Source organism: Myxocyprinus asiaticus, chromosome 1, assembly GCF_019703515.2.
Source record: "Myxocyprinus asiaticus isolate MX2 ecotype Aquarium Trade chromosome 1, UBuf_Myxa_2, whole genome shotgun sequence".
NCBI lineage: Eukaryota > Metazoa > Chordata > Actinopteri > Cypriniformes > Catostomidae > Myxocyprinus > Myxocyprinus asiaticus.
The window spans coordinates 28,332,581-28,357,776 of NC_059344.1; the positions used below are offsets into that span (position 1 = coordinate 28,332,581).

Consider the following 25,196-nt stretch of genomic DNA (forward strand, 5'->3'; position numbering starts at 1 on the left):
GTTACACTGGACCTGTCTGTAACAGGAAAACTCTGCTGTTAATTTGAGCAAACAACTGACACTAGCATTAAAGTCCATAGCTTTAAATGACATGATCAGTAGCCATTATAAAAATATATGTGACCAATGATTCTCCTCACCCCTTGAATGTTACAGTTCATATTTGCCTTTGTGCTGTGCCATATTTCATGTACCATTTGTTCACATGTATTCGTTAGGTAATTTTGAACTTAAGTTCAAACCTTGTTCCAGTACAAGAGTCGATTAATCAAATTTTTTCCCCAATTTGTTTGTAGTCTTATAGTCCTATATATATATATATATATATATATATATATATATATATATATATATTTATAGAATTCTATAAAAATCACTTCACTTGAATACCCGGTGTTGCCCATTGAACTAGCAATGCTCTGGCTCCAAAACTTTAGATACTTCAATTTTTCTTTCATTGAATTAATAATTCATTGTACTACAGCTATGAAATTCCCACACTATTTAATGTACAATCTACTTATAAATATACACACATGGTCTTTTTTGTGTGTGTATACTCAAGTTGTGAACACAGGGATATTTGTTGAGGGTCAGGGATTGGGAGGGGGAAAGGGAATAATGGGGGTTAAACGTTGATTCTGTGAATATATGTTTTGCTTTTCTGTTTCAATTGTGTGAATCTATAAAAGTTTTAATCGGGAAACAAAATAATATATACACACATGGATGTAAGGTAGAGCAAGAAAAGGATAACTCAAGCCCATCCTTTATAGTGCTGCCTCCTCAAAGACAATGTCTTTTTCTATATAAAACATTCCATCTATATGCCTTAATCTGAGCAGTGTGAATCTCAGAACCACTAACCTTTCTGTGAGCAAACTATTGATCTGTTCTCACAATGCAAGAATAAACAAGTTCCAAGCTCATTGAAAATGACAGCATAGTTGTTGGACAGATTTGTGGACTGAAGGTGTTCCTTTGACGTTTGATCCATCAGTGGCAAATACTCATGTATACAAGAAGCCTTACAATATTTAGAGTATCTTTTATACTGGAAAAAAAAAAGGTGCAAGACAAGACGGAGACAATCTGTAGACCTCTGTAGACAGAAAACCGCACAGGCCTTCACAGACGAACATATCCATGAGTGTCTTGCATACAGTGGGATGTGTATTATCTGCCTTGGTAAAGAATATAGATTGAAACCAATGTCAAATACAGGGTTCAATTTGAAAAGGTCTTTTTTCACGTGCTATAGTACATTATTGCTGTAACGGCACCATTTCAACCCCAGGAAATAGGCTTTTAAAATAAAACATGGCTGCATTGAAGTCATTATTTCTAAATACCTCTAAGGGCCCAATGGTTGCAGCTCAAAAGTAGGGTTTAAAGCACTGAAATGCTGCTTTTTGAAGTGTATTAGCTGGTGTGCAATATCGTATATAGCCAGTGTTGGTTTAGATACGAAGGGTGAACAACACAGTGTTAGTCGTGCCATTTTTTTTTTTCCCATTTCATACTACAAGAACCATAAATATGATTCATAAATGTCAGCGAGCTTGCATCACCTCAGACTGGTGGCATATAGTAGGGAGCACAAGCTAGGCATTATAGAGCTGGGAGAAGGCGTCTTACAGGTGTTGTACTGGACGTGGTGTGTTGAAATGTTTTTTTTTTTTTTTTTTATTTATTCTGTTGTATTGTGCTTCAGCTTAAACCTTTGCTTCTAAAATAATCTTGTTAATGACAGACGTGTGGAATGACCCGAGAGTATACACGTAGAAATTGTAACAATGTGTTGGCTGGGTAAATACTGAAATGTCACATTTATAGTGGGAAAAGGATATCCTAGACCATTTTAGTCATTTGTTATTCACTGTTACAATGAATGCACTAGATACCTCTTTTTATACAAATTTAGAAATCAGAGTATCTGATTATATTTGAAAACCTGATTTACACACACCACCACATGTTTTGCAATAAGATATACACTATATTGCCAAAAGTATTCGCTCATCTGCCTTTAGACGCATATGAACTTAAGTGACATCCCATTCTTAATCCATAGGGTTTAATATGACGTCGGCCCACCCTTTGCAGCTATAACAGCATCAACTCTTCTGGGAAGGCTTTCCACAAGGTTTAGGAGTGTGTTTATGGGAATTTTTGGCCATTCTTCCAGAAGCGCATTTGTGAGGTCAGACACTGATGTTGGACGAGAAGGCCTGGCTCGCAGTCTTCGCTCTAATTCATCCCAAAGGTGCTCTATCGGGTTGAGGTCAGGACTCTGTGCAGGCCAGTCAAGTTCTTCCACACCAAACTCGCTCATCCATGTCTTTATGGACCTTGCTTTGTGCACTGGTGCGCAGTCATGTTGGAACAGGAAGGGGCCATCCCCAAACTGTTCCCACAAAGTTGGGAGCATGGAATTGTCCAAAATCTCTTGGTATGCTGAAGCATTCAGAGTTCCTTTCACTGGAACTAAGGGGCCAAGCCCAGCTCCTGAAAAACAACCCCACACCATAATCCCCCCTCCACCAAACTTCACAGTTGGCACAATGCAGTCAGACAAGTACCGTTCTCCTGGCAACCGCCAAACCCAGACTCGTCCATCAGATTGCCAGATGGAGAAGCGTGATTCGTCACTCCAGAGAACGCATCTCCACTGCTCTAGAGTCCAGTGGCGGCGTGCTTTACACCACTGCATCCGACGCTTTGCATTGCACTTGATGTATGGCTTGGATGCAGCCAGGAAACCCATTCCATGAAGCTCTCTATGCACTGTTCTTGAGCTAATCTGAAGGCCACATGAACTTTGGAGGTCTGTAGCGATTGACTCTGCAGAAAGTTGGCGACCTCTGCGCACTATGCGCCTCAGCATCCGCTGACCACGCTCTGTCATTTTACGTGGCCTATCACTTCGAGTTGCTGTCATTCCCAATCGCTTCCACTTTGTTATAATACCACTGACAGTTGACACTGGAATATTTAGTAGCGAGGAAATTTCACGACTGGACTTGTTGCACAGGTGGCATCCCATCACATTACCACGCTGGAATTCATTGAGCTCCTGAGAGCGGCCCATTCTTTCACAAATGTTTGTAGAAGCAGTCTGCATGCCTAGGTGCTTCATTTTATACACCTGTGGCCATGGAAGTGATTGGAACACCTGAATTCAATTATTTGGATGGGTGAGCGAATACTTTTGGCAATATAGTATATATATATATATATATATATGTAGGGCTGAGCTTTTAGACAGGCCACAATGGCAGGACATTACCTTGGTTGATCATAACTATTGACCAGAGGGGGTAATTATACTTTACTGATATTAAAATGCCTCTGGCTGACACAATGTGTTCTGCCACAAATGGATGGATACTGGAAAGGTTTCACTTGGTGGGTTCAGTCTTTGAATGGGAATTTACCAGGTTAGTCCATAATGGAAATGCAGTTGTAATGCATGTTTACCATCTGAATACTACTCCTAGTGAGCTGATGTAAAAGTTCCATTATAATTTCTATTTTTTATCCTTTATACTTGTATATTTACAACAACAAAAAAAACCCTCTTACAAAATACGGGATATTATAAGGGTCAATCTACCATTGTGGGAAAGGTTCATTAAAAGACCAAAACATGTGTAGCCCAACCATGTCAAAGAGTAGATGGACATTTTTCTTACAAATGCCTTAGATGAGGGGCAATATGTCTGATTAAAGGAAATCTGGTCAGTGAAGTCTGTTGGTTTGTGTTGTCCTTAACATTCATTCAGTCTTCAAAACTTGCCAAGTACATCACGCAAAGCTTTTCTCGTGTGGCTCCATACACAGAATCAGATTATACAGAGACAGTTATAATCTTTATAATTTAATAACTTGTAGAATAATTAAAACAAAAAAAACAAAACAAAAATCACTAACTGAAATGTTAATGGAATTAAGAGACATGTCCAGTGCTACAAACACAGTAGTCTGCCAAAAGCAGAAGTGTCTTGGACAGGAAGTTTCAACAATACACAACCACTGGTTAAGAAATAAACTGTACAGGTTGCACCTACGCTAAGTCAGGATAACATGTATGTGCACAGAGGGCGTTTACAGGTCAACAGAGAACAGTTCAGGGCAAAAATGTAGGCTAACAAAGCTCTTTACAAAAAAGAAAAACTCCAACTGTCTCTTTAAAATAATCTTTTAGCCAATTAAAACCACCAAAAAAAAAAAACTGTTGCCAAAAAAAATTTAAAATATTTCTGATGCTAGAACCTCCCTTTAAAAGGTTTGAATCCTCCACTGCCGCCGGCCATGGGAACATTAGTGATCTGCACAATTCTGTTTATTCCAGTGGAGGAATGGCTGCAGAAAGACAAGACAGAAAGCCAGTATGACTTGTCACATTACACTTGTACAAAACCAACATGTGAAGCAAAGACTTACAAGTTTAAAATACTTAACTTTTAATGTAATTAATTAAAGCCAAATGAAGAGACAGCGATCACCGGCTATGCTCAGAATAGCATACTAACACACTACTTTTAATGTTGCTAAAGTATTTATATTGTGTACAGTATGCAAATTTTCTGTATGCATAGAACCAAATGACCTTCTGCATTTCCCAAAATGTACAGTATATTTCAAATGTATGCAGTATGCAATGCTAATGCTAGTACATTTATTTTACTACTGTTTATTATGGAATATAGTCATTTATATACAGTTGAAGTCAGAAGTTTACATACACTTAGGTTGAAGTCATTAAAACTCATTTTAACCACTCCACAGATTTCATATTAGCAAAAGTATAGTTTTGGCAAGTCGATTAGAACATCTAATTTGTGCATGACACAAATAATTTTTCCAACAATTCTTTACAGACAGATCGTTTTACTTTAAATTGACTATCACAATTCCAGTGGGTCAGAAGTGGGTCTGTACAAACAATAGTACGCAAGTATAAACACCATTGGACAACGCAACCATCATAATGCTCAGGAAGGTGACGCATTCTGTCTCCTAGAGATGAACAGTTTGGTGCAAAAAGTGCAAATTAATCCCAGAACAACAGCAAAGGACCTTGTGAAGATGCTGGAGGAAACAGGTAGACAAGTATCTATATCCACAGTAAAACGAGTCCTATATCAACATAACCCGAAAGGCTGCTCAGCAAGGAAGAAGCCAGTGCTCCAAAACCGGCATAATAAAGCCAGACTACAGTGTGCAAGTGCACAAAGATCTTACATTTTGGAGAAATGCCCTCTGGTCTGATGAAACAAAAATCGAACTGTTTGGCCATAATGACCATCGTTATGTTTGGAGGAAAAAGGGTGAGGTGCAAGCCTCACCCTTTTTCCTTCGAACATAATGGTCATTATGGCCAAACAGTTCGATTTTTGTCGAACACCATCCCAAATGTGAAGCTGAAGAACACCATCCCAACTGTGAAGCATGGAGGTGGCAGCATCATGTTGTGGGGGTGCTTTGCTACAGGAGGGACTGGTGCACTTCACAAAATAGATGGCATCATGAGGAAGGAAAATTATGTGGATATATTGAAGCAACATCTCAAGACATCAGCCAGGAAGTTAAAGCTCAATCACAAATGGGTCTTCCAAATGGACAATGACCCCAAGCATACCTCCAAAGTTGTGGCAAAATGACTTACGGACAAAATCAAGGTATTGGAGTGGCCATCACAAAGCCCTGACCTCAATCCGAAAATTTGTGGGCAGAACTGAAAAAGCCTGTGCGAGCAAGGAGGCCTACAAACCTGACTCAGTTACACCAGTTCTGTCTGGAGTAAAGGGCCAAAATTCCAGCAACTTATTGTGAGAAGCTTGTGGAAGGCTACCCAAAACGTTTGACCCAAGTTAAACAATTTAAAGGCAATGCTACCAAATACTAACAAAGTGTATGTAGACTTCTTACCCACTGCGAATGTGATGAAAGAAATAAAAGCTGAAATAAATCGTTCTCTCTACTATTATTCTGACATTTCACATTCTTAAAATAAAGTAGTGATCCTAACTGACCTAAGACAAGGAATGTATTCTACGATTAAATGTCAGGAATTGTGAAAAAGTGAGTTTAAATGTATTTGGCTAAGGTGTATGTAAACTTATGACTTCAACTCTATTTGTAGCAATATATGGAATATATGCTATATATATATATATATATATATATATATATATATATATATATATATATATATATAAAAAAATATAAAAACTCAGCAAAAAAAAAAAAAAGTTCCTTTTTCAGGATACTGTATTTTAAACAATTTTGTAAAAAATCCAAATAACTTTACAGATCTTTATTGTAAAGGGTTTAAACAATGTTTTCCATGCTTGTTCAATGAACAATAAACAATTAATGAACATGCACCTGTGGAACGGTCGTTAAGACACTAACAGCTTACAGACGGTAAGCAATTAAAGTCACAGTTATAAAAACTTAGGACACTAAAGAGACCATTCTACTGACTCTGAAATACACCAAAAGAAAGATGCCCAGGGTCCCTGTTCATCTGCGTGAACGTGCCTTAGGCATGCTGCATGGAGGCATGAGGACTGCAGATGTGGCCAGGGCAATAAATTGCAATGTCCGAACTGTGAGACGCCTAAGACAGCATTACAGGGAGACAGGAAGGACACCTGATCGTCCTCGCAGTGGCAGACCACGTGTAACAACACCTACACAGGATCGGTACATACGAATATCACACCTGTGAGACAAGTACAGGATGGCAACAACAACTGCCCAAGTTACACCAGGAATGCACAATCCCTCCATCAGTGCTCAGACTGTCCGCAATAGGCTGAGAGAGGCTGGACTGAGGGCTTGTAAGCCTGTTGTAAGGCAGGTCCTTACCAGACATCACCTGCAACAACGTCGCCATGGCCACAAACCCACCTTCACTGGACTAGACAGGACTGGCAAAAAGTGCTCTTCACTGACGAGTCATGGTTTTGTTTCACCAGGGGTGATGGTCGGACTCGCATTTATCGAAGGAATGAGCGTTACACCGAGGCCTGTACTCTGGACGGGATCGATTTGGAGGTGGAGGGTCTGTCATGGTCTGGAGCGGTGTGTCACAACATCATCGGACTGAGCTTGTTGTCATTGCAGGCAATCAGAACGCTTTGCATTACAGGGAAGACATCCTCCTCCCTCATGTGGTACCCCTCCTGCAGGCTCATCCTGACATGACCCTCCAGCATGACAATGCCACCAGCCATACTGCTCGTTCTGTGCGTGATTTCCTGCAAGACAGGAATGTCAGTGTTCTGCCATGGCCAGCGAAGAGCCAGGATCTCAATTCCATTGAGCACGTCTGGGAGCTGTTGGATCGAAGGGTGAGGGCTAGGGCTATTCCCCCAGAAATGTCCGGGAACTTGCAAGTGCCTTGGTGGAAGATTGGGGTAACATCTCACAGCAAGAACTGGCAAATCTGGTGCAGTCTATGAGGAGGAGATGCACTGTAGTACTTAATGCAGCTGGTGGCTACACCAGATACTGACTGTTACTTTTGACTTTGTTCAGGGACACATTATTCCATTTCTGTTAGTCACATGTCTGTGAAACTTGTTCAGTTTATGTCTTAGATGTTGAATCTTTTTATGTTCATACAAATATTTACACATAATTTTGCTGAAAATAAAAGCAGTTGAAAGTGAGGACGTTTCTTTTTTTGCTGAGTTTATATAGTAGTCAGTATACAATGTATAGCACAGTAATTAGTAAGCTAGTATTCCATTCCAAACATAGCCACTGAAATGTGCACTACAGATTAGAACAAACCTGGAGTGTGGTGCCATCAAGCCAGGCCGACTCTCTCCCATTCGACGATTATCTGGGAATCCTCCACTCTGTGATCCTGCTGGCCCATGCCAATCTTTTCTGGGGCCCTGATCACGCCCATGCCTTTCCACCACCACCTGCCTGCCACTGCCAAAGTGCTGCTGTGGTTAAAAAAAAAAAAAACAACAACAAAAAAAAAAAGAATGGTTAGTTAATGTTAGATTTGCATATATGCACATCGATCAGCATAAGGCTGGAAAGTAAATGACATTTGAGGGGAAAACAATTTTCATTTAATTCTATACTAAACTGGAGATAAAAATGCACATAAGAATGCTAAATGAGGGTCAGATGTATATTATCTTCTTACCTGCTCTCCAATAACCACAGGTCTGCCTCCGTCTCGGCTGTTGAAGCTTGTCCTGCCGCGGCTAGCTGTGGAAGTTCCTCTCAAGGCAGGACTGGGTCCCTCTCTTCCTGGTCGCTCTGGACGCATCCGCCCTGGTCCTCTACAATTCAAACACCACCAGATCTTGGTTAATTTTCGAAAAAATAAAATAATAATTAGGGTTCAGTGAGCAAGTCAAGAATGAAGTGACAACTCAAGAGTTCATGACAGATTCACGAGTAGAGATACGAGTGATATTTTATAACCGATATACGCAAACTTCTACATAACCAGTTATCGGTTCTTTAATATACCGGGTCTGCCGATAAATAGCACCATTTGGTGGGTCTCTAAATAATGGCACCCAACAACACCATTACGCATTATATTTTTGAAAATTATATTTCATTGTTTGGAAAAATGAAAAATAAAAATTATTTGCCGAAACCGACACATTGGGCCAAAAACAGAAACAAAAAAATGATCATTTTAAATTAGACTTTGTTTTGAATAATTAAACAAATTTCTAAATTATTTTTGGGATGCACTGAAACCATATAATCTATAACTACATATTTTAGTAGAGTAGACAGACAATAATGACAAAGAAAAATTTATAAAGTACTCTACTGAATAATGCAGAAGCAAAATCAATACTAATTTGAGTGAAAATCTTGAAGATGAACAAAGCCAGCTCTATTGGCAAATTTTGTCACACTGTATGTTTACCTGGAATGTACCATGGATTCTTTATTGAATCTCTTAATATAGTTACATTATACAATAATAAAATTTCAGTTGTACTTTTAGCTTTAAAACCCTCTGGCTTTAATTTTTGCGGGAAACTCAAGGAAGCAGCCTGTCATTATTAGCGGATCACACGCCACACGTACCATGTAGCAGCACTAGTTGTATATTTATAAATTAAACCTATCCTTTGCAATTTACAAAACTACTGTATGGCTTCAAGAGGCATATAATGCACGAGTAATAGGGACTACATAATGGTGCTCCTTTGCTTCTTTAATGTCATATTGGAGATTGACCGTAAACAGCCAACAAAGCTGAGCTTTTCTTTTTTTATGGTGTGTTAATTTTTTTTTCTTCGCAGAGCGATAATGCCCTGACCAATAAAATATGAGCTTTGGATCATATGTCAGGAGATGTTGCAGTTACCAAACACAGCACAACAGGTGGTGCTAAAGCACACATTAAGCACTGAAGGAACTCAAGGAAAAAATCCTGAACCAGCAGTGAGGATTAGGGATCGACTGATATGTTTTTTTTTTTAATGGCCGATGCCAATATCCAGAGTGCAGGGTGGCGACAGGCTGATACAATGCTGATATATCACATACTTTAATATAGTAAAGAAACATAAAATTGCTAAAATTAATAAACTCTTATTTAGCACTATATTTTCTCAATTTCACACAAAACTTTAACTTTGTAAAAAAGAATCCAAAAAAATTATATTGCATTTTAAATGGTAGATAGCATATTCTTCTGATTTCTGTTTAGTCATCACATTTTTGAAGAAATTGTTTATATATTAGGAAAGAAATAACACCACACACAGCAGTCCAGCAACCATGGATGGCATGTCCACATAAGCAATCGCATTTTCTCAAAAAATACAGAATCAAACATTATTGTACATACAGTGCATAGTGAAGACATTTACTCATAGCACGTGAAGTACTTTTACTTTTGAAGATCCAACGCGAGCAGCACTCTCCTGACAGTTTAAACGGCCTGGATCACCTGCTTGGATTGTCACGGACTGACCGTCAACTTTTGATCTTGATACTGAAGTTTTGATTCTGGCTGAGATAATATACGCTTCAGAGGAAGAGATTACTGTAGATGAGCGCTCAAAGGGAAGAAAACGCTGGATTTTCATGTGGTTCGTGAATTACATCTGTTTTAACGAGATCTGCATATTTGCAGATAGTATGTAATAGAAGTTTTATTGATATTAGCCTTTTATCATTAGAAAAGAAAGTTAAAAGTAACAGGGAACTGTTGAGGAGAGACTGTTAGAATACATGCTTTAGAGGTAAATAAATGAGAGCTCCACAGGATGCTGGATCTGCTGAAGTTGTGTGAGGTTGGTTTATTACATCTGTTAAACATGATGTGCATATTCGCAGACAGAATGTGATAGTTTTAGACAAGACAGTTAAAAGTTACAGGGAACTGTTGAGGAGAGAGAGGGAGAATGAAACTGGCGAGCACTTTAATATTACGAGCTCAAACGCGTCTGCCGCGGTTCTGATATGAGGACCGTTAAAATGACACTGTGTTGCACACAGGTCTATTATTGTAGTAACAAGAAGGCTCATGACAACAAAACGAACCATGACTGGTCGTTTACATGTCTCAGTTGCTTCACATGCAAGCAGGCGATTCTCAGAGCCCTCAAGAAACAAATCGACCGATGCAGATTAAAAAATTCAGAATATCGGCCTCGGCGATATATCAGTCGACCACTAGTGAGGATGTGTTTCATTTGCATGAAATGCCTTAAAAACAGAATAAAAAATAAATAAAAATTCCCATATGGGTTCTCTTAACATGTAAATGATATTGCTGCATCACTGCCTTGCATACCGTTAAAAAAAAAACTCTGATCTTACGAGGATTGTCTTCATAATGTATTCCATATTACTGCAATTTTTGCTTTTGCATTTATTCTAACGCCAGTTCTCTTATATCTCTAATAAAACATATCGCAGCATATTTGCCTTTGTATCACCTTTTTTCATAAACAACTTTAATGATTTTGTGTTTTTCTTTGCCAACTATTAATCATATTAATACTACTGTTGTGACTTGCAGTGCACTGTATACATGTCTTTGTAACAAAATGCCTTTGCATACCAAAAATGTGCATTCATTTTTTTAATTAACACATTCTATTCTAATCACCCCTCAGACTGTACACATGATAATACTGCCAGTCAACCTGTCGAGCAGGTGAACTGAAATAGTTTGTGAATGTGTCTTGAATGTTTTCTTTCTCTGAGCAGCAAATCAACAACAAACTCATCATTGCTGCTGCAGCTTGTAGAGAAATCAGTTTTCTTTTTTCGATCTGCTTGTCAAGTGGTTATTATCAGTCATAGGCGGAGGGCAGACCAGCTCAAAGGTGCTTTGTGCCACCTATTGTACTGGGGTAAAATTGCTTGTTGATTAGCACCACCTATTGTAAAGGTGTGAATACATTAACGGCAATCATTCACGTCACTTATTTTGTGCAAAGTGCCATTCGCAGATGATTCGCCTCTCATAATAGCAACACCTTTCATGTGCAAAGCCCTTTACAACCATGACAACAACAACACAATATCAGAGCACTAGAAAACTCTCTAAATGTACTAATTACAAAGAGAGTGATCACTTGTGGGAATGTGAGCTTTAATCTGCATAAACATTAATAATGCTTTTTCTCCACGCGAGTTTTTATTACCAGATTTTAAAGTTTAAATATCTCTGTTGAAATTCTCTTCCTTTGCTTCTCTTTCAGCCAAAAACTGAAAATAGAATTTTATGCTATTTTCAGCAGCCGAAATTTCAGTACATTCATTCATTCATTTATATATATATATATATATATATATATATATATATATATATATATATATATATATATATATGCACGCACGCACACGCAAACACATACATACAGATTTTTTTTTTGCAAGAGAAGGAGCACATACAGGTGCTCACCCCTACCTGACATCTTGTTTAGTATTTATTCCCCCATCAGTCTTCCAGCCAGTGTGGCTTGTGTCTCTGGGAGTCCTGGAGTGAGCAATGACTGGAGGCGCTGCTCTGCCTCCGGCTGCTCGTTCAGGCATGGCCACCTGCCTACGCTCATCACGATCTCGGATCTCTCGGCGGTCGCTATCTCGCAGCTCAGTGCGGGGAGCAGGTGGTGGTTCTGTTCTACGCACAGTTTCAAAGTCTTTAGGATAACGGTCAAATCCTGATCCTTCCCGGCGTGGAGCAGATCTATTCTTCTTTGAATCAGCTTCATTCTCAAAGCGGTTCCGTCTGCAGAGAAAGATACATCAACTATTTCTTTAGCTCACATTTCCATTTATCACCTCCAGTTGTGGAAAAGTGCTCAAAGCAGGCCAAGATCTGTCTCCTATTCCTCTCCTATTGTGTTTGGGAAATACATGAATGTACAAGAATGCCTACCTATCAAAGTTGTTAGATTGCACTGCTGCTGTCTGAGGGTAGCGGGTACGGTCTCTGGGATTAAAGTTGAAGCGATTCTGCTGGCGGCTGTTGTAGGCAGAGCCTTGACTAATTCTCCCCTCTGGCACAGTCTGCATCTTTTTACCACCATTCCAGTAAGGGTCCTCCCTTCTACACACACCAAAAGATAAACTTTGAGCAAAATAGCCGTTATATACAAACATACATACATACATACAGGTTCTAAAGGCAAGCCGATATTTCGGTTGTACGATTAATCAGTGGCAATAGTTGCTTTTCAGAACTACTGGAACTGTTATCGCCAAAAATCTATGCAGACAAGAGTTTTTTTTATTTTATTTATTATTCCTCTGTGGCCGACACTAGAGGATTCTACATTTTGAATGGCTTGGTTATACAATATAACAGCGGCCCCTAGAGGTGAAATGGAAACAATCACTGACACCTCATGGGGATCACTGACACTGATTTGCTGTATCTAAATCGGTCATCATTGAAGTGAGCATAAAAATAGGGATGAATATTGTCGACGCATATTTTTATTTTTTGATCAGATAAGTGTTCCAAATTGAAGCCAGGCATGCAAAAAAAGTGACTATATGAACACTCACTTCGACAGTAGGGCTGGGCAATAGGACGATGTAATCAGATATCAACGATGACTTAAAGATCCCGATGCAATTCCAAACAAACATGATCTACAATATCGGGAAATGGCAAAACCATGGATCTGGAAAGTCGCCAAATTTATTAAACGGTGACCAGGGTGTGAAACTAGCACCCGCCAAATGCAACGAAGCTGAATCCAGTTCACCCGCTCCTCCAAATGTATTTCAAGAGTGGGTAATTTTGCTCATCTACCCGCAACAGGCAGGGGACCTGATACAAGACGTCTTGGAATGACATGACAAGAAATGCTGTTAGTCACAAAGACATGCGCATGAGGAAACACACTTTATTTCTTTTTCTGATTAACACTTTATTGATTCACACAATTGACACAGAAAAGCAAAACATATATTCACAGAAACAACATTTAACCCCCATTATTCCCTTCCCCCCCTCCCAATCCCCAACCCCACCCTGACCTTCAACAAATATCCCTGTGGTCACACGAACATAAAAAATAAATTAAAAAAAACATTTTTTAAAATAGAAACATTATATATAAATAATATCCCCAGCCTTCTATATGACACCTCCTCGAAGCTGCTACCCTCCCCAACTCTGTGCACCACTCTTGAAATGATGGCACTCCAGCTGACTTCCATCCCCTAAGAATAATCTGCCTGCCGATCATAACACTGGCTAGGACCCAAATTTTTATGCATTTATCCCCTATATTAATGACCGCCCATTGCCTAAAATACAGAGTCTGGGGCAAAACGAAATTTGAGTGCCCAATACGTCACACATAAAACTCTGAACCCTCAACCAAAACTCTTGGATCTTAACACACCACCAAAAAACATGGGTTGTGTCCCCATCTTCCGATTGGCATCGCCAGCATGTGGGTGTGTCTTGAAGACAAAGCCTATACAATCTAGAGGGGGTCCAATAGAATCGATGTAAAATCTTAAATTGCATAAGGCACACCCTTGCATCTCTAGATGTAGACTTGATGTTTTTTTAGAATCCTAGCCCACACTCCCTCCTCCAATACCAAGTTTAAATCTTTCTCCCATATTCTCTTGAGAAGCAGAAGCTCCGTCCCCCAGACTCTGAATTAGCAGGGAGTAATACACTTCATGTAAGACACCTCATGACCTTTTCCAAAAGCAGTAATCACTACTCCCAGAGTATCTGCCGTTCCAGGTGTGTGTATGCTACTCCCAAAAATAGTACAAAGCAGGTGGCGCAGCTGTAAATACCTGAAGAATTGAGACCTGGGAATCCCAAAATGTTGAACCATATTTTCAAAGGATCTCAACACTCCACTATCATATAGGTCACCGAGCGTATTAACCTCCCTCACAATCCACTCTGTAAAGCAGAAGGGGAACTTATTAATACATAACTTTGGGTTCAGCCATATGCTCGAAGCAACATTTAAATAAATGTCAGAATTAAACACTCGACGCTTCTGTCCATACCGCGTGCAAATGCGAGATAACGGGGTGTAACTTCTCCGGTTAGTTTAATAGAAAGACTTTGCAATGGAGAAATAGGGGCAAGAACTTCCTGTTCAATACAAAACCAGGGAGGGGCTCTCTCAGGTGGAAGCGACCAATGAACCAAATGTCTGAGACCGAATGCATAATAAAACAAAATCTTGGGTAGACCTAGCCCACCTTTGTCAATCGGCCTATGCAACTTATTAAAATGTAATCTGGGACGTTTACCATTACAAATGAAGGACTTCGCTGTGCTATCAAATTGCTTGAAATAAGAGAGGGCGACATCTATAGGGAGAGACTGTAGCAGGTAGTTAAATTTTGGAATACAATTCATATTAATAACATTAACCTTCCCAATCATAGATAAATGTAATGAAGCCCACCTGCCCACAACACTCAAACCATTTTATTAAAGGGTCAAAACTAACTCTAAATAAATCACAAATTTGCTGGGAATAAAATACCTAAATACTTAATGCCCTGTTTGGGCCACTGGAAGGTGCCCGGCTGAAAAGCCGTTACCGGGCAGTACATTGTCAGAGCTAAAGCTTCGGATTTAGACCAACTGACTTTTCCTGAGAAATTTGAAAAGGAATTAACAATTCTGTGGAGGCAAGGCATAGATCTAGTGTGGTCGGAGACAAATAATAAAATATCATTTGCGTAAAGTTAAAGCTTATGAGCCACAACTCCCGCCATCACCCCTGGAAAATCATCCTCCTTTCTTACCGCTGCTGCTAATTGTTCCAGGGCAAGACAGAACAATAATGGGGAAAGAGGGCAACCCTACTGGGTGCCACTATCCAGAATGAAATAATCTGAAATTAAACCATTTGTTTGTACTGCCGCTTCCGGGTGTCTATAAAGTAATTTAATCCATCCAATAAAAGTATTCCTGAACCCGTGCATTTCCAAAATCTTAAAAAGATAATCCCATTCTACCATATCAAAAGCCTTTTCACTTGACTCCGAAATGGCAGCGACTGGAGTCTGATTATTCGCCACTGACTACATGATATTGATGAAATGCCTGATGTTATCAGAAGAGCTACGGCCCCAAATAAACCCCACCTGATCTATAAGAAATGTCATAACTTAATCGGTTAGCCAAAATTTTTGATATTTTAACAACTAGCTGAATCAGGGAAATTGGACGTTAACTCTTACCCGCTTGGATCTTTGTCCTTTTTAAGAATCAGACTGATCCGGGCTTGTGTCATGGTTGGTGGAAGTTTTCCATTCTTTAATGATTCCATATAAACTTCTAGCAAAAGCGGAGCCAGTTCTGTAGTATAAGATCTAAAAAATTCAATGGCAAAGCCATCTGGCCCCGGAGCCTTGCCTGTAAGCAAGGCCTTAATTACCTCGCCATGCTCCTCTAAAGTTATCTCAGAATTAAGAGAATTGTTTTGCTCAGCTGAGAGTTTAAGAAGTTCTAACGGTTCCACAAAGTTTCTAATATCTTCATCAGTAGATGAAGACGTAGAACTATAAAGATCAATATAGAATTCTTTAAAAGCATTATTAATATCAGTGGCCAAGATAAATATTTCACCACCAGCAGATTTCACCGAGGGAATGGTAGAAAAAGACTCTGTTTTATATATCTAGCCAGAAGCTTTCTGCTTTGTCCCCCGACTCAAAGTATGACTGTCTTGCCCTGAATAGCCAAAACTCCACCTTCCGTGACAAAATAGTATTATATCTGTATTTCAAATAGAGTCAATTCTCCGAGGCCATTAGACGACATCTGGCACTTCAGCTCTGCCTCGGCACTTTTAATATGCCCTTCCAATTTCACAAGTTCTTGTGCTTTGGATTTTTTGGTGAATGCGGCATACTGTATGATCCGGCCCCTAAGAACAGCCTTAAGTGCCTCCCAAGCCACGCCCACAGAGGATACGGAGGACCAATTGGTCTCCATATAGACACTTATTTCAGCCTTTAGCATTTGTTGGAATTCAGGATTTTGCAAAAGGGATACATTAAAGTGGCAACTATATGATTTTCTTTTCTTCATATTTGGCAACACCTCTAAACACACCAGGGCGTGATCTGAGACTAAAATGTTTCCAATTGAACAATCAACGACAGATGAAATGAGGGAAATCTATTCTAGAGTAAATCTTGGACTGATGAAATTTTTTTTTTTTTTTTTTTTTTTACAGTCCCTACCAGATGGGTTTAAATGTCTTCAAATATCTTTAAAACTAAGATTTTTACACATCCTGTGAAGCATCAATGTTGCTCTAGGGGGCTTGCACACTTGTTTCTCTATGATCAAGGAATGAGTCCATCAAAAGATTGATGATCAGGGCTTTTTTATAGATCTTGAAAGGATGTTGCAAGCAGCTGGCACCCCTCATAACATAATATTGGGAGGAGACTTTAATCTTTTGATGGACTCAGTCCCCTGCTCTTACTCGAGCCAGCACTATAAAAAAAATAAAAACATTTTAAAAAAAAGCCCACCCCATATCTTTCCAAATTTTTCAGCTTCCTGCGGAGAAAGATGCGTTTCTTGAAGAAACACTATCATATTTCTTATGCTTGAGACATAACATTACTTCTTTTTATGGAGTGCCCCAACCCATTCACATTACACGTGGAAAGAGACAATCCACTCATTTTAACATTTGACATAAGAAAAAATAGATTGTGTGTCAAAAACAAGATTATAAAGACCACATTCCAACATTAGTGCGACAATCAAAACTCGAACATCCCCCAGAACCGAACAAACATAAGAAAAACGCACATTAACCCCGCGCACGACAGTGCCAACCGGCGTCCATCGCTCCAAACTCAAACTGTCCAGGTACGCCTTCGAGAACCCCCGCGACAACTTTGCCATCGGATTGCTCAAGTCCAGTGTTTCTATACAAATTTTGAGAGACAGAATTACACAGCAAAAGATAATCTATAAAACAAACTCCAGCCAATAGACGGAATAAGCACAAAGAGCTTGTAGCTTCATCCATAAAACTGTCTTGAAGGTGTGACACTCTACAAAATAAACTCCAGCCGCTAGGCGGAACGTGAGTACAACGAGACTTTATGAAGGAAATCGCTTGCTGTGGGCATGTGAATGTTTTACGGCCATCCTTAGCATCTGTTCTCAATTTGGCCAGGAATATCAGTGCAAAAGCGACCTTCCATTGGTGTAAATGGTTCTTGCATTCCTTGAATTGACCACGCCTCTCGTCGAATTCGCGAAATCTGGGAACAAGAAAATGCTGTGGTTCTTCCAAGAAAGCCTTCCTTTACTCCTCGCCTCACGTAATGAGATCTTTATTGGATGATCTCAGAAATTTGGCCAGAATTGATCGGGGCCTGTCTCCCTCTGCAAATCGACAAGCAGGAACCCTGTGAGCTTGCTTGATTTCCAGCTTATGGCCTGCTATGTCGAGCAGATTCGGAAAGAGCCCATCCAGGAATTTCACCGTATCCTGTCCCTCTGCTCCCTCAGGGATTCCAACGATATGGACGTTATTCCTCTGGCTACAGTTTTCCATAACCTCCAACTTCTCCCAGATATGCTCCAAATCCGCCTTGGTCACTAACGTGTTAGCAGATAATTCCCTCTCCGATGACTCCAGGTAATCGATCTGTTTCTCGACATCCACCACTCTTGTAACCACACCAGTGAACTTCGCCTCCATGGCAGTGATCGATCAACGTATCAAAGCAAGATCCTCCAAGTCAGCAACGACCTTCATCAGCATTGCCGACACGTTCAGCATCTCTCTCCGCATTTCCCGCACCTCTGACAAAATCGACTCCCAGGCTTGACATATTGTCCTACTAGAACAGTTATGGAACAGTGTATCGAATCTCACCGATTTATGTCATAAAAAGTATTAAAACTAGCAAAGTGCACAAAGCTTGCCATTCACGTCCGATCCTCGCATGGCGTCACGTGACTCCACTTTATTATATTTTAAGAAGACAAAAGAAAAGCAGTCAATAGCTATGTTTCCATCATTGCTTTATGTGCATTTTAGGATATTGTATAAAATCTGCTGGATGGAAACAGCAAGATGCAAATAAAATCTCCAAAATGTGAATGGAAAACATATACGCTCGCTTGTGGTGGATACATTTGTTATTCGATAAGAAGAAATGTGGAAAAACTATGATGGAAACACATTTACCGAATAAACCCCTATTGAATTTAACAGGAATACAAGATGTGCATCAAAAACTGAATAATTCATAACTGGATGAACCAGCGGACCTATCATTGTTTGATTTGTTGCCCTGGTCATTCTGAAATACTGGTGTCCTAAAAATCCAAAGCCTGCATAGTTTACAGAGCAAAAAAGTAACACAAACTTCCACTTTTTCCTTAAGAGCAGGTTTATTGATACTTTTAAATATCATCTTATAGATCCACACTGCAAATTCATGATGGAGGAACGCACACACAGTGCTCCCAGAACGGTGACACACAGTCATTTCCAGTCATGAAAAGATTTATTAAAGTGTTTTGTCTGTGTGTCCTAAACAGCGAGTATTTTATCAAGAAGAGTGACACGCAGTCGCTACAATTTCCCCAGAAGTGACAACTTTGTTCTTTTGAACGCAAGGGATGGAAACGCTGCTTTTTCTGCACATCGTTTTTGAGATATTCAGATTTTTCTGCATAAATTACACTGAACAAAAATATAAACGCAAAATGTAAAATGTTGGTCCCATGTTTCATGAGCTGAAATAAAAGATCCCAGAAATTTTCTATACACATTTATTACATTAGATTAGGGCCTAATGAATTTATTTCAATTGACTGATTTCCTTAAATGAACTGTAACTCAGTAAAATCTTTGAAATTGTTGCATGTTGCATTTATATTTTTTTCAGTTTAAATTCACAACTTGGGTGAAAACATAGCTACTGCTTGTGTCTGATTCGCTGTTTGTTCAGAGGCGTGCAGCGCGAGCTTGAACAGGTCTCGTGGATCAAGCGCATGTAAAGAGTTCTTTTTTTCCCATTTCATTCATCTGAAAACTGTTTGCAAGAATACTGTCGTCTATGAGAATGCCGTGAAGGGGTGGATGCCTGGATCACCACCCTCTTCTTCAATATATATATATATCCTTTGAGTGAATTAAATTTAAACTGATCAGCATTTAACCTAATGTGATTAATTGAATTATTTTAGTGGAACTAATCAGTATTTTTTTTTTTTTTTTAATCACATATATCCTTTTGAGCAAATGATTTATTATTCTAAGTATCTTAATATTGTGTTCTTTGTGGCGTCATGCTCGTATAAGCAGTTTGAGACCATTCCATATCTGTCTTCATACTTTAGGAGACAGTGTGTCTTCTGACTAATAAGCCTAGGTCACGTAGGCCGCTTCTCATGTCTACATGACATAACAACGTACATTGATTGTGAATGTTTTCTGCCAGCTTAATAAGAACACCACTTCAGATGCCCTGAGAGTAAGTACAATTATCTCTATGTTTTAAGTTCCAATAAGATAAGACCAGTCTCCAACAGAAGCTTTGTAGTATAAGACCATGAACAGGAGAAACTGTGTGTTTCTCCAAAGTATTTCTGTTTCAGGAATTCAGTGAAGTGAGAATCAGTCGAGAGGTGGACAACTGGACCTCAGAGACCTACTATTGTCCATAAAGGGAAGACTGTCCGTGGCCTATGACCTGACTCAGACCATTGGAGCCTATATACGGAACTAAAGCGTCATGCCAACAATCAATGAGATAAACGATGTACACAATGACCATGTTCAAAAATGTTCTATAGTTATCTATGCTTGTAACCAATCAGAATTCTAGAAGCTATAGCATTAACATCAACTTGATGCTGCATCTGACTAAGTACTGATGTTTTTGGACCTGAGTTCAGTTTGTGATTCTCCTGTCTTCAAACTCAGAGGCTTTTGTACTGCTGACTTCTGCCATTTGATTTTGAAAACAACTCTCTTCAGTAAAATTCAACTAATTTGATTGACACCTCGACTCCTGGTCTTCTTTCCAAGCCTACTGGTCTACAGGCCCAAGCTATATTCCCATACAGCTTCAAAAGATCTCTGATCATATCAGGAGGTGCTGTGACTTTAGTTCAATTTATTGCCACACGGTTAGCATGCATTGTGAACACCTCTGCAGGTTCAGTAATATATATCTTTGTATTAAAGAAACACAGACTAAAGTGAATAAATCAAAGTAACAAGACATTCACCTTGAACTTAAAATAGAGTATTATTTACTTTTCTTTTGGCAGCATTAATTGAAATACCAAAATGTAATACAAACACAAATTCGGTAAGAACACACATAGGGCAGCATTATTTTGGGAACACAAGGGAATTTATTAGTTATTAATCTGTAGCTACCACCCCTGGAGTTCGCTAGCTCGCCAGTTCAAATCCCAGGGCGTGCTGAGTGACTCCAGCCAGGCCTCCTAAGCAACCAAATTGGCCCGGTTGCTAGAGAGGGTAGAGTCACATGGGGTAAACTCCTCGTAGTCGCTATAATGTGGTTCATACTCGGTGGGGCGTGTGGTGAGTTGAGCGTGGTTGCCACGGTGGATGGCGTGAAGCCTCCACACACGCTATGTCTCCATGGCAATGCGCTCAAGCCATGTTATAAAATGCACGGGTTGATGGTCTCAGACGCAGAGGCAACTGAGATTCATCCTCCGCCACCCTGACTGAGGCGAATCACTACGTAACCAAGAGGACTTAAAAGCACACTGGAAATTAGGCATTCCAAATTGGGAGAAAAAGGGGAAAAAATCCCCCCAAAAAAATTTCTTAATCTGTACGCTATTAGTAATTTTCCACCAGATGTCATTGACGGATGCTTGCGTGATGGCAAATGGGGCCCTTGGAGACAGTTAATGTTTGGATTTGGGGAGGTGGTTAAATAAGATCACTTTGTTATTTTAATGCTTTATTCATTTAGCTTAAACTGCTATTTGAATTTAGAAATGTCTTTTGTTTCAATAAATGAATATTTTGTATTTTTTTTAAAGCAAAATCAAGCAAAAAAAAAAAAAACAAATTCACAGACCCTCGGCAGTTGGGTTGACGATGTAATCGGATATCGCAATATTTAAGGCCATTATCGGCAAAATATTTTGTACATATCACCCAGCCCTATTCGACAGCACACATTGTGTCTCCTAACCATTACTAGTTTTTACTGATCAGATTGCTATCATCACAATCATTGAAAGACCAAGTCAGGGTTTCCACAATTTTCAAGGACTTGTGTCACATGGTGTAAAAACACACAAATTTAAATCAAAATGGTATATAATCAAATTAATTTTGTCAAACTTTAATCAAATGAAAATATAACTATTTTAATTACATTTGTAAACATTTGCATTATTTTTATCAAATGAAGTGCTCTTTTACTAAATCCTCACAGCACAATCTGAAACACTGAAGATATTTGTGAAATGAAGTGCTGCACAACAGAACATCACAGATGTGAGTTATTGCTTTAATACATTTATTATTAATATTATTGTTTTTCCCATTTCATGCGTTCATTTAAATCTAGCTTTTATTTTGTCGTTTCTGTGTGTTTTTGATGGTAGTTTCGCACCTCCGGATAAGCAGTTTGCTACATGACCCAGTGTGATTATTAAACATTATTAAACCCAAAAAGCTATGATTTCATTCAAATAAATATATAGTCTGTATGTGCTGCATGCTTCAGAATACTCTGCTCACTGTCACCTACTACACAGATACACACACCCGGAGCATGCGTGATGCTCATGATGAGGTGTTTTCAGCGTACGAGCCGGCATCACACGTTCATTTTGATGCATGCAGCATGTGCAGATTATAAATTTTTTTTATTAAATCACAGCCTTTTGTGTTTTAATAACAACACTTATACATAGTGATTTCAATGAATTATGCATTCAAACATTAATTTTCGCCCCAAATATGTCAAATTCCATGACATTCTGCATTTTATAGCAAATGCAATTTTTATGACTGGATTCACTGATTCCATCGCGGAAATCATAGGGCCCCACAATGTGGTAACGGTGGTATAAGCAGACTCAGATCGTTGAATAATTGAGAAGTAATTTTCATACCGAGGGGTAAAGGCTGCATCACCACACTGCCACCTAAGGGTGTGAATTCATTTTCAAAGAAAATCTGCGGTCCTACCGTCGCTGTTATCTAAAGTTTACAACTCAAATGGTTTTATAGTTAACACTACAGCGGTGTTGAAAAAAAAAAAAAAAAGTACACTATTTCAATACTTGTAACAAAAACTGAGTTTCACTATATTAAAACATTTTCCACAACATTTAGGTATTTTTTCAAATCTTTCATGGCTTTTCCGTGATTGGAAAACTGCACTGTGAAATTTCAGGTTTTCCAGCACATTTGGGAACCCTCCAAGCCAGATTAGAGAAGGATATGAATCCACTCACCTTAAACCGCCGGAGGTTGTTTGGTACTCATTCCATTCGAAACTCGGTCAAGTGTAAATGCATCTGGCTGTTCCAGCCACATATGTAAACTTTACTCTGCCCAAACAGCACTATGTCAGCACAGGGAAAATATAACATTACAGCTGCTACCGAGAAATTGAATAGAGCTCGCGTCACGCAATAACACCACATTTAGAAATGGATGGACATTGTAGGAGACAACTTTTTTCCTCCATTTAATGCAGATTGTTGACAAAACTGAAACTAAACACCAACAAGCGCACCTGGTGCACATGGACTTATCTTACCTACGACAAGCCCCATGGGGTGCGCGCACACACAGCTACCCACGCACTGGGCAAAGTCACTTGGAATCAAATAATAAATTCAATTTTTTAAATTTGCTACCTGGCATTAGCATAATCATGGATGTGAACTTTGTTTTATCTGCATATAGCGCTGGAATTCAAGATCGAATTTATAGTCGTTTGGCGGAGACACATTTATGTGGTCAAGTCCTGCACTTTCAGCTTCATCATACCACGTTGGTGGAACGACCTTCCCAACTCCATTTGACCTTCATCAAATCCTGTTGCATGTTATTCTGTTTTGAATACTATTCTGATGCTAGTGAAACTTTGTAATATGGCACTTTTCATACCACTGTCTCCTTAAGATGATTTGCTTGTTTTCCTCTTTTATAAGTCGCTTTGGATAAAAGCGTCTGCCAAATGAATAAATGTAAATGGATTGTGCAAATTCAATCGGATTGAAAACACAATTGTAAAATTCCCTGATATTTTAAGGCTTTTTGTGACCGTGAACCCTGTACATTCAGAATATTGAGAATTAATATCTCTTAATATTTGTTATACCAATAAACTGAAGCAATTCCTCAGAATATTCGTCAAACATCAACAGAATTATGAACACACCTTTGGTCGACGTCACGGCCCCTCTTTAAGTTATTTCGTTTCTCCTGCTCATAACGCAGCTGCTCCTGCTGCCGTCTCAATTCCTCACGTTCACGAGCCAAACGATCTGCTTCCTTGCGTCGCTCCTGCATGCACACACACATTTTCAGCACATCAACTTACAGACACAATCCATCTCTGAGATCCACAGGCTGGTGTATAGTGGCTGTACCTGCTCAATGCGGATTCTTTCCCGCTCCAGTCTCTCTCTTTCCATGCGCTCACGTTCAAGTTTCTGTCTTTCCATCTCCAGCCTCTGCCGCTCTCTCATCAGGTTCTCCCTTTCCTCCCGCTCACGTAGAAGCCGGATCCGCTCCCTCTCCTTGCGATCTCGCTCCGCTACTTCACGCCGTCTGAATGTCACACCAAAACAGTATTACACACTGCATTTCAGCAATTTAGTAAAATCAGCATAAGCGAGAGAGAAAGCCGGTAAGTGAACAAGTGCGTGTACGATTACCTGCGCAGTTCCACAGCCCTACGAACACGTTCCATCCTGACCATGCGCTCACGCATCCGCTGCTCCTTCATCTTCTCAAAAGGTAGGATTTCCTTGTTGCCACCTTTGTTAGGCAGGGGCCTCCCTTTCTTCATCTCCATCTGAAAACATGTAACAACAAACAGGCCAAACACAATATTAGAGTGAGTGTATGCCAATTCAGAGATAATTTATGTAAAATGTTCACTGTCTGTGTCTTCTAAGATTAAAGAAAACCAACCTCATTAGGTGGTATAAACCATCTGGGCCGTCTGCCCATTGTATTGGGTGCACCAGGCTGCAAAGAAATAGAGAATTGCATAACCCGTTATCATAGTTATACAGTACACATTGAGGTTGTCTGCGTTACCTTCTCAAATCTCCCACCCCTTCTGAAAGGAGGTCGAGACTTAAAGTTTTGCTCTCTTCTAGCATGGTCAATCCCCATCATCTTGCCTGGACTCTTTCCTGTGGATGGGGGGGAGGGAGGGACGCAGATATCACACATCATGTAACTATGAAGTTACGTCAGTTTCTCAGCACAAGAACACGAATAAAACCATAACATACTTCCATATTTCTTTTCATCTTTCTTGGAGGTGTCGGCTCCCGAGTTGGAAGATGGTGCATCAGATTTGTTGCTTTTTAAGTCTTGCTTTTTGGTGTCTTTGCTGTCTTTCTCAGAGAGTTTGTCTGATTTTTTATCCTCCTTCTTTGATGAAGCTGGAGACCTATAAAAAAATAGAATACAAATTAGTATAACAGT

At 39.5% G+C, this 25,196-nt stretch overlaps 1 protein-coding gene across 2 annotated transcripts in view; it reads right to left on the minus strand.

Annotated features, from left to right (window-relative positions):
* Positions 1-3,577: 3,577 nt before the first annotated feature.
* The window catches only part of LOC127447358 (SAFB-like transcription modulator), a 30,012-nt gene continuing 8,393 nt past the window's right edge, over positions 3,578-25,196 (minus strand). The window contains exons 10-20 of one of the 2 annotated variants that reach the window (XM_051709298.1): positions 25,001-25,161; positions 24,801-24,898; positions 24,672-24,728; positions 24,413-24,552; positions 24,125-24,305; positions 23,914-24,038; positions 12,407-12,577; positions 11,936-12,256; positions 8,180-8,318; positions 7,810-7,967; positions 3,578-4,365 (exon numbers count right to left, since the gene is read on the minus strand). In XM_051709298.1, the coding sequence (XP_051565258.1) occupies positions 4,269-4,365; positions 7,810-7,967; positions 8,180-8,318; positions 11,936-12,256; positions 12,407-12,577; positions 23,914-24,038; positions 24,125-24,305; positions 24,413-24,552; positions 24,672-24,728; positions 24,801-24,898; positions 25,001-25,161 (1,648 nt within the window). In that variant the 3' untranslated portion in view covers positions 3,578-4,268. Of the gene's footprint in view, positions 4,366-7,809; positions 7,971-8,179; positions 8,319-11,935; positions 12,257-12,406; positions 12,578-23,913; positions 24,039-24,124; positions 24,306-24,412; positions 24,553-24,671; positions 24,729-24,800; positions 24,899-25,000; positions 25,162-25,196 lie in introns of both variants that reach the window. The other variant, XM_051709220.1, reaches the window with a different exon arrangement.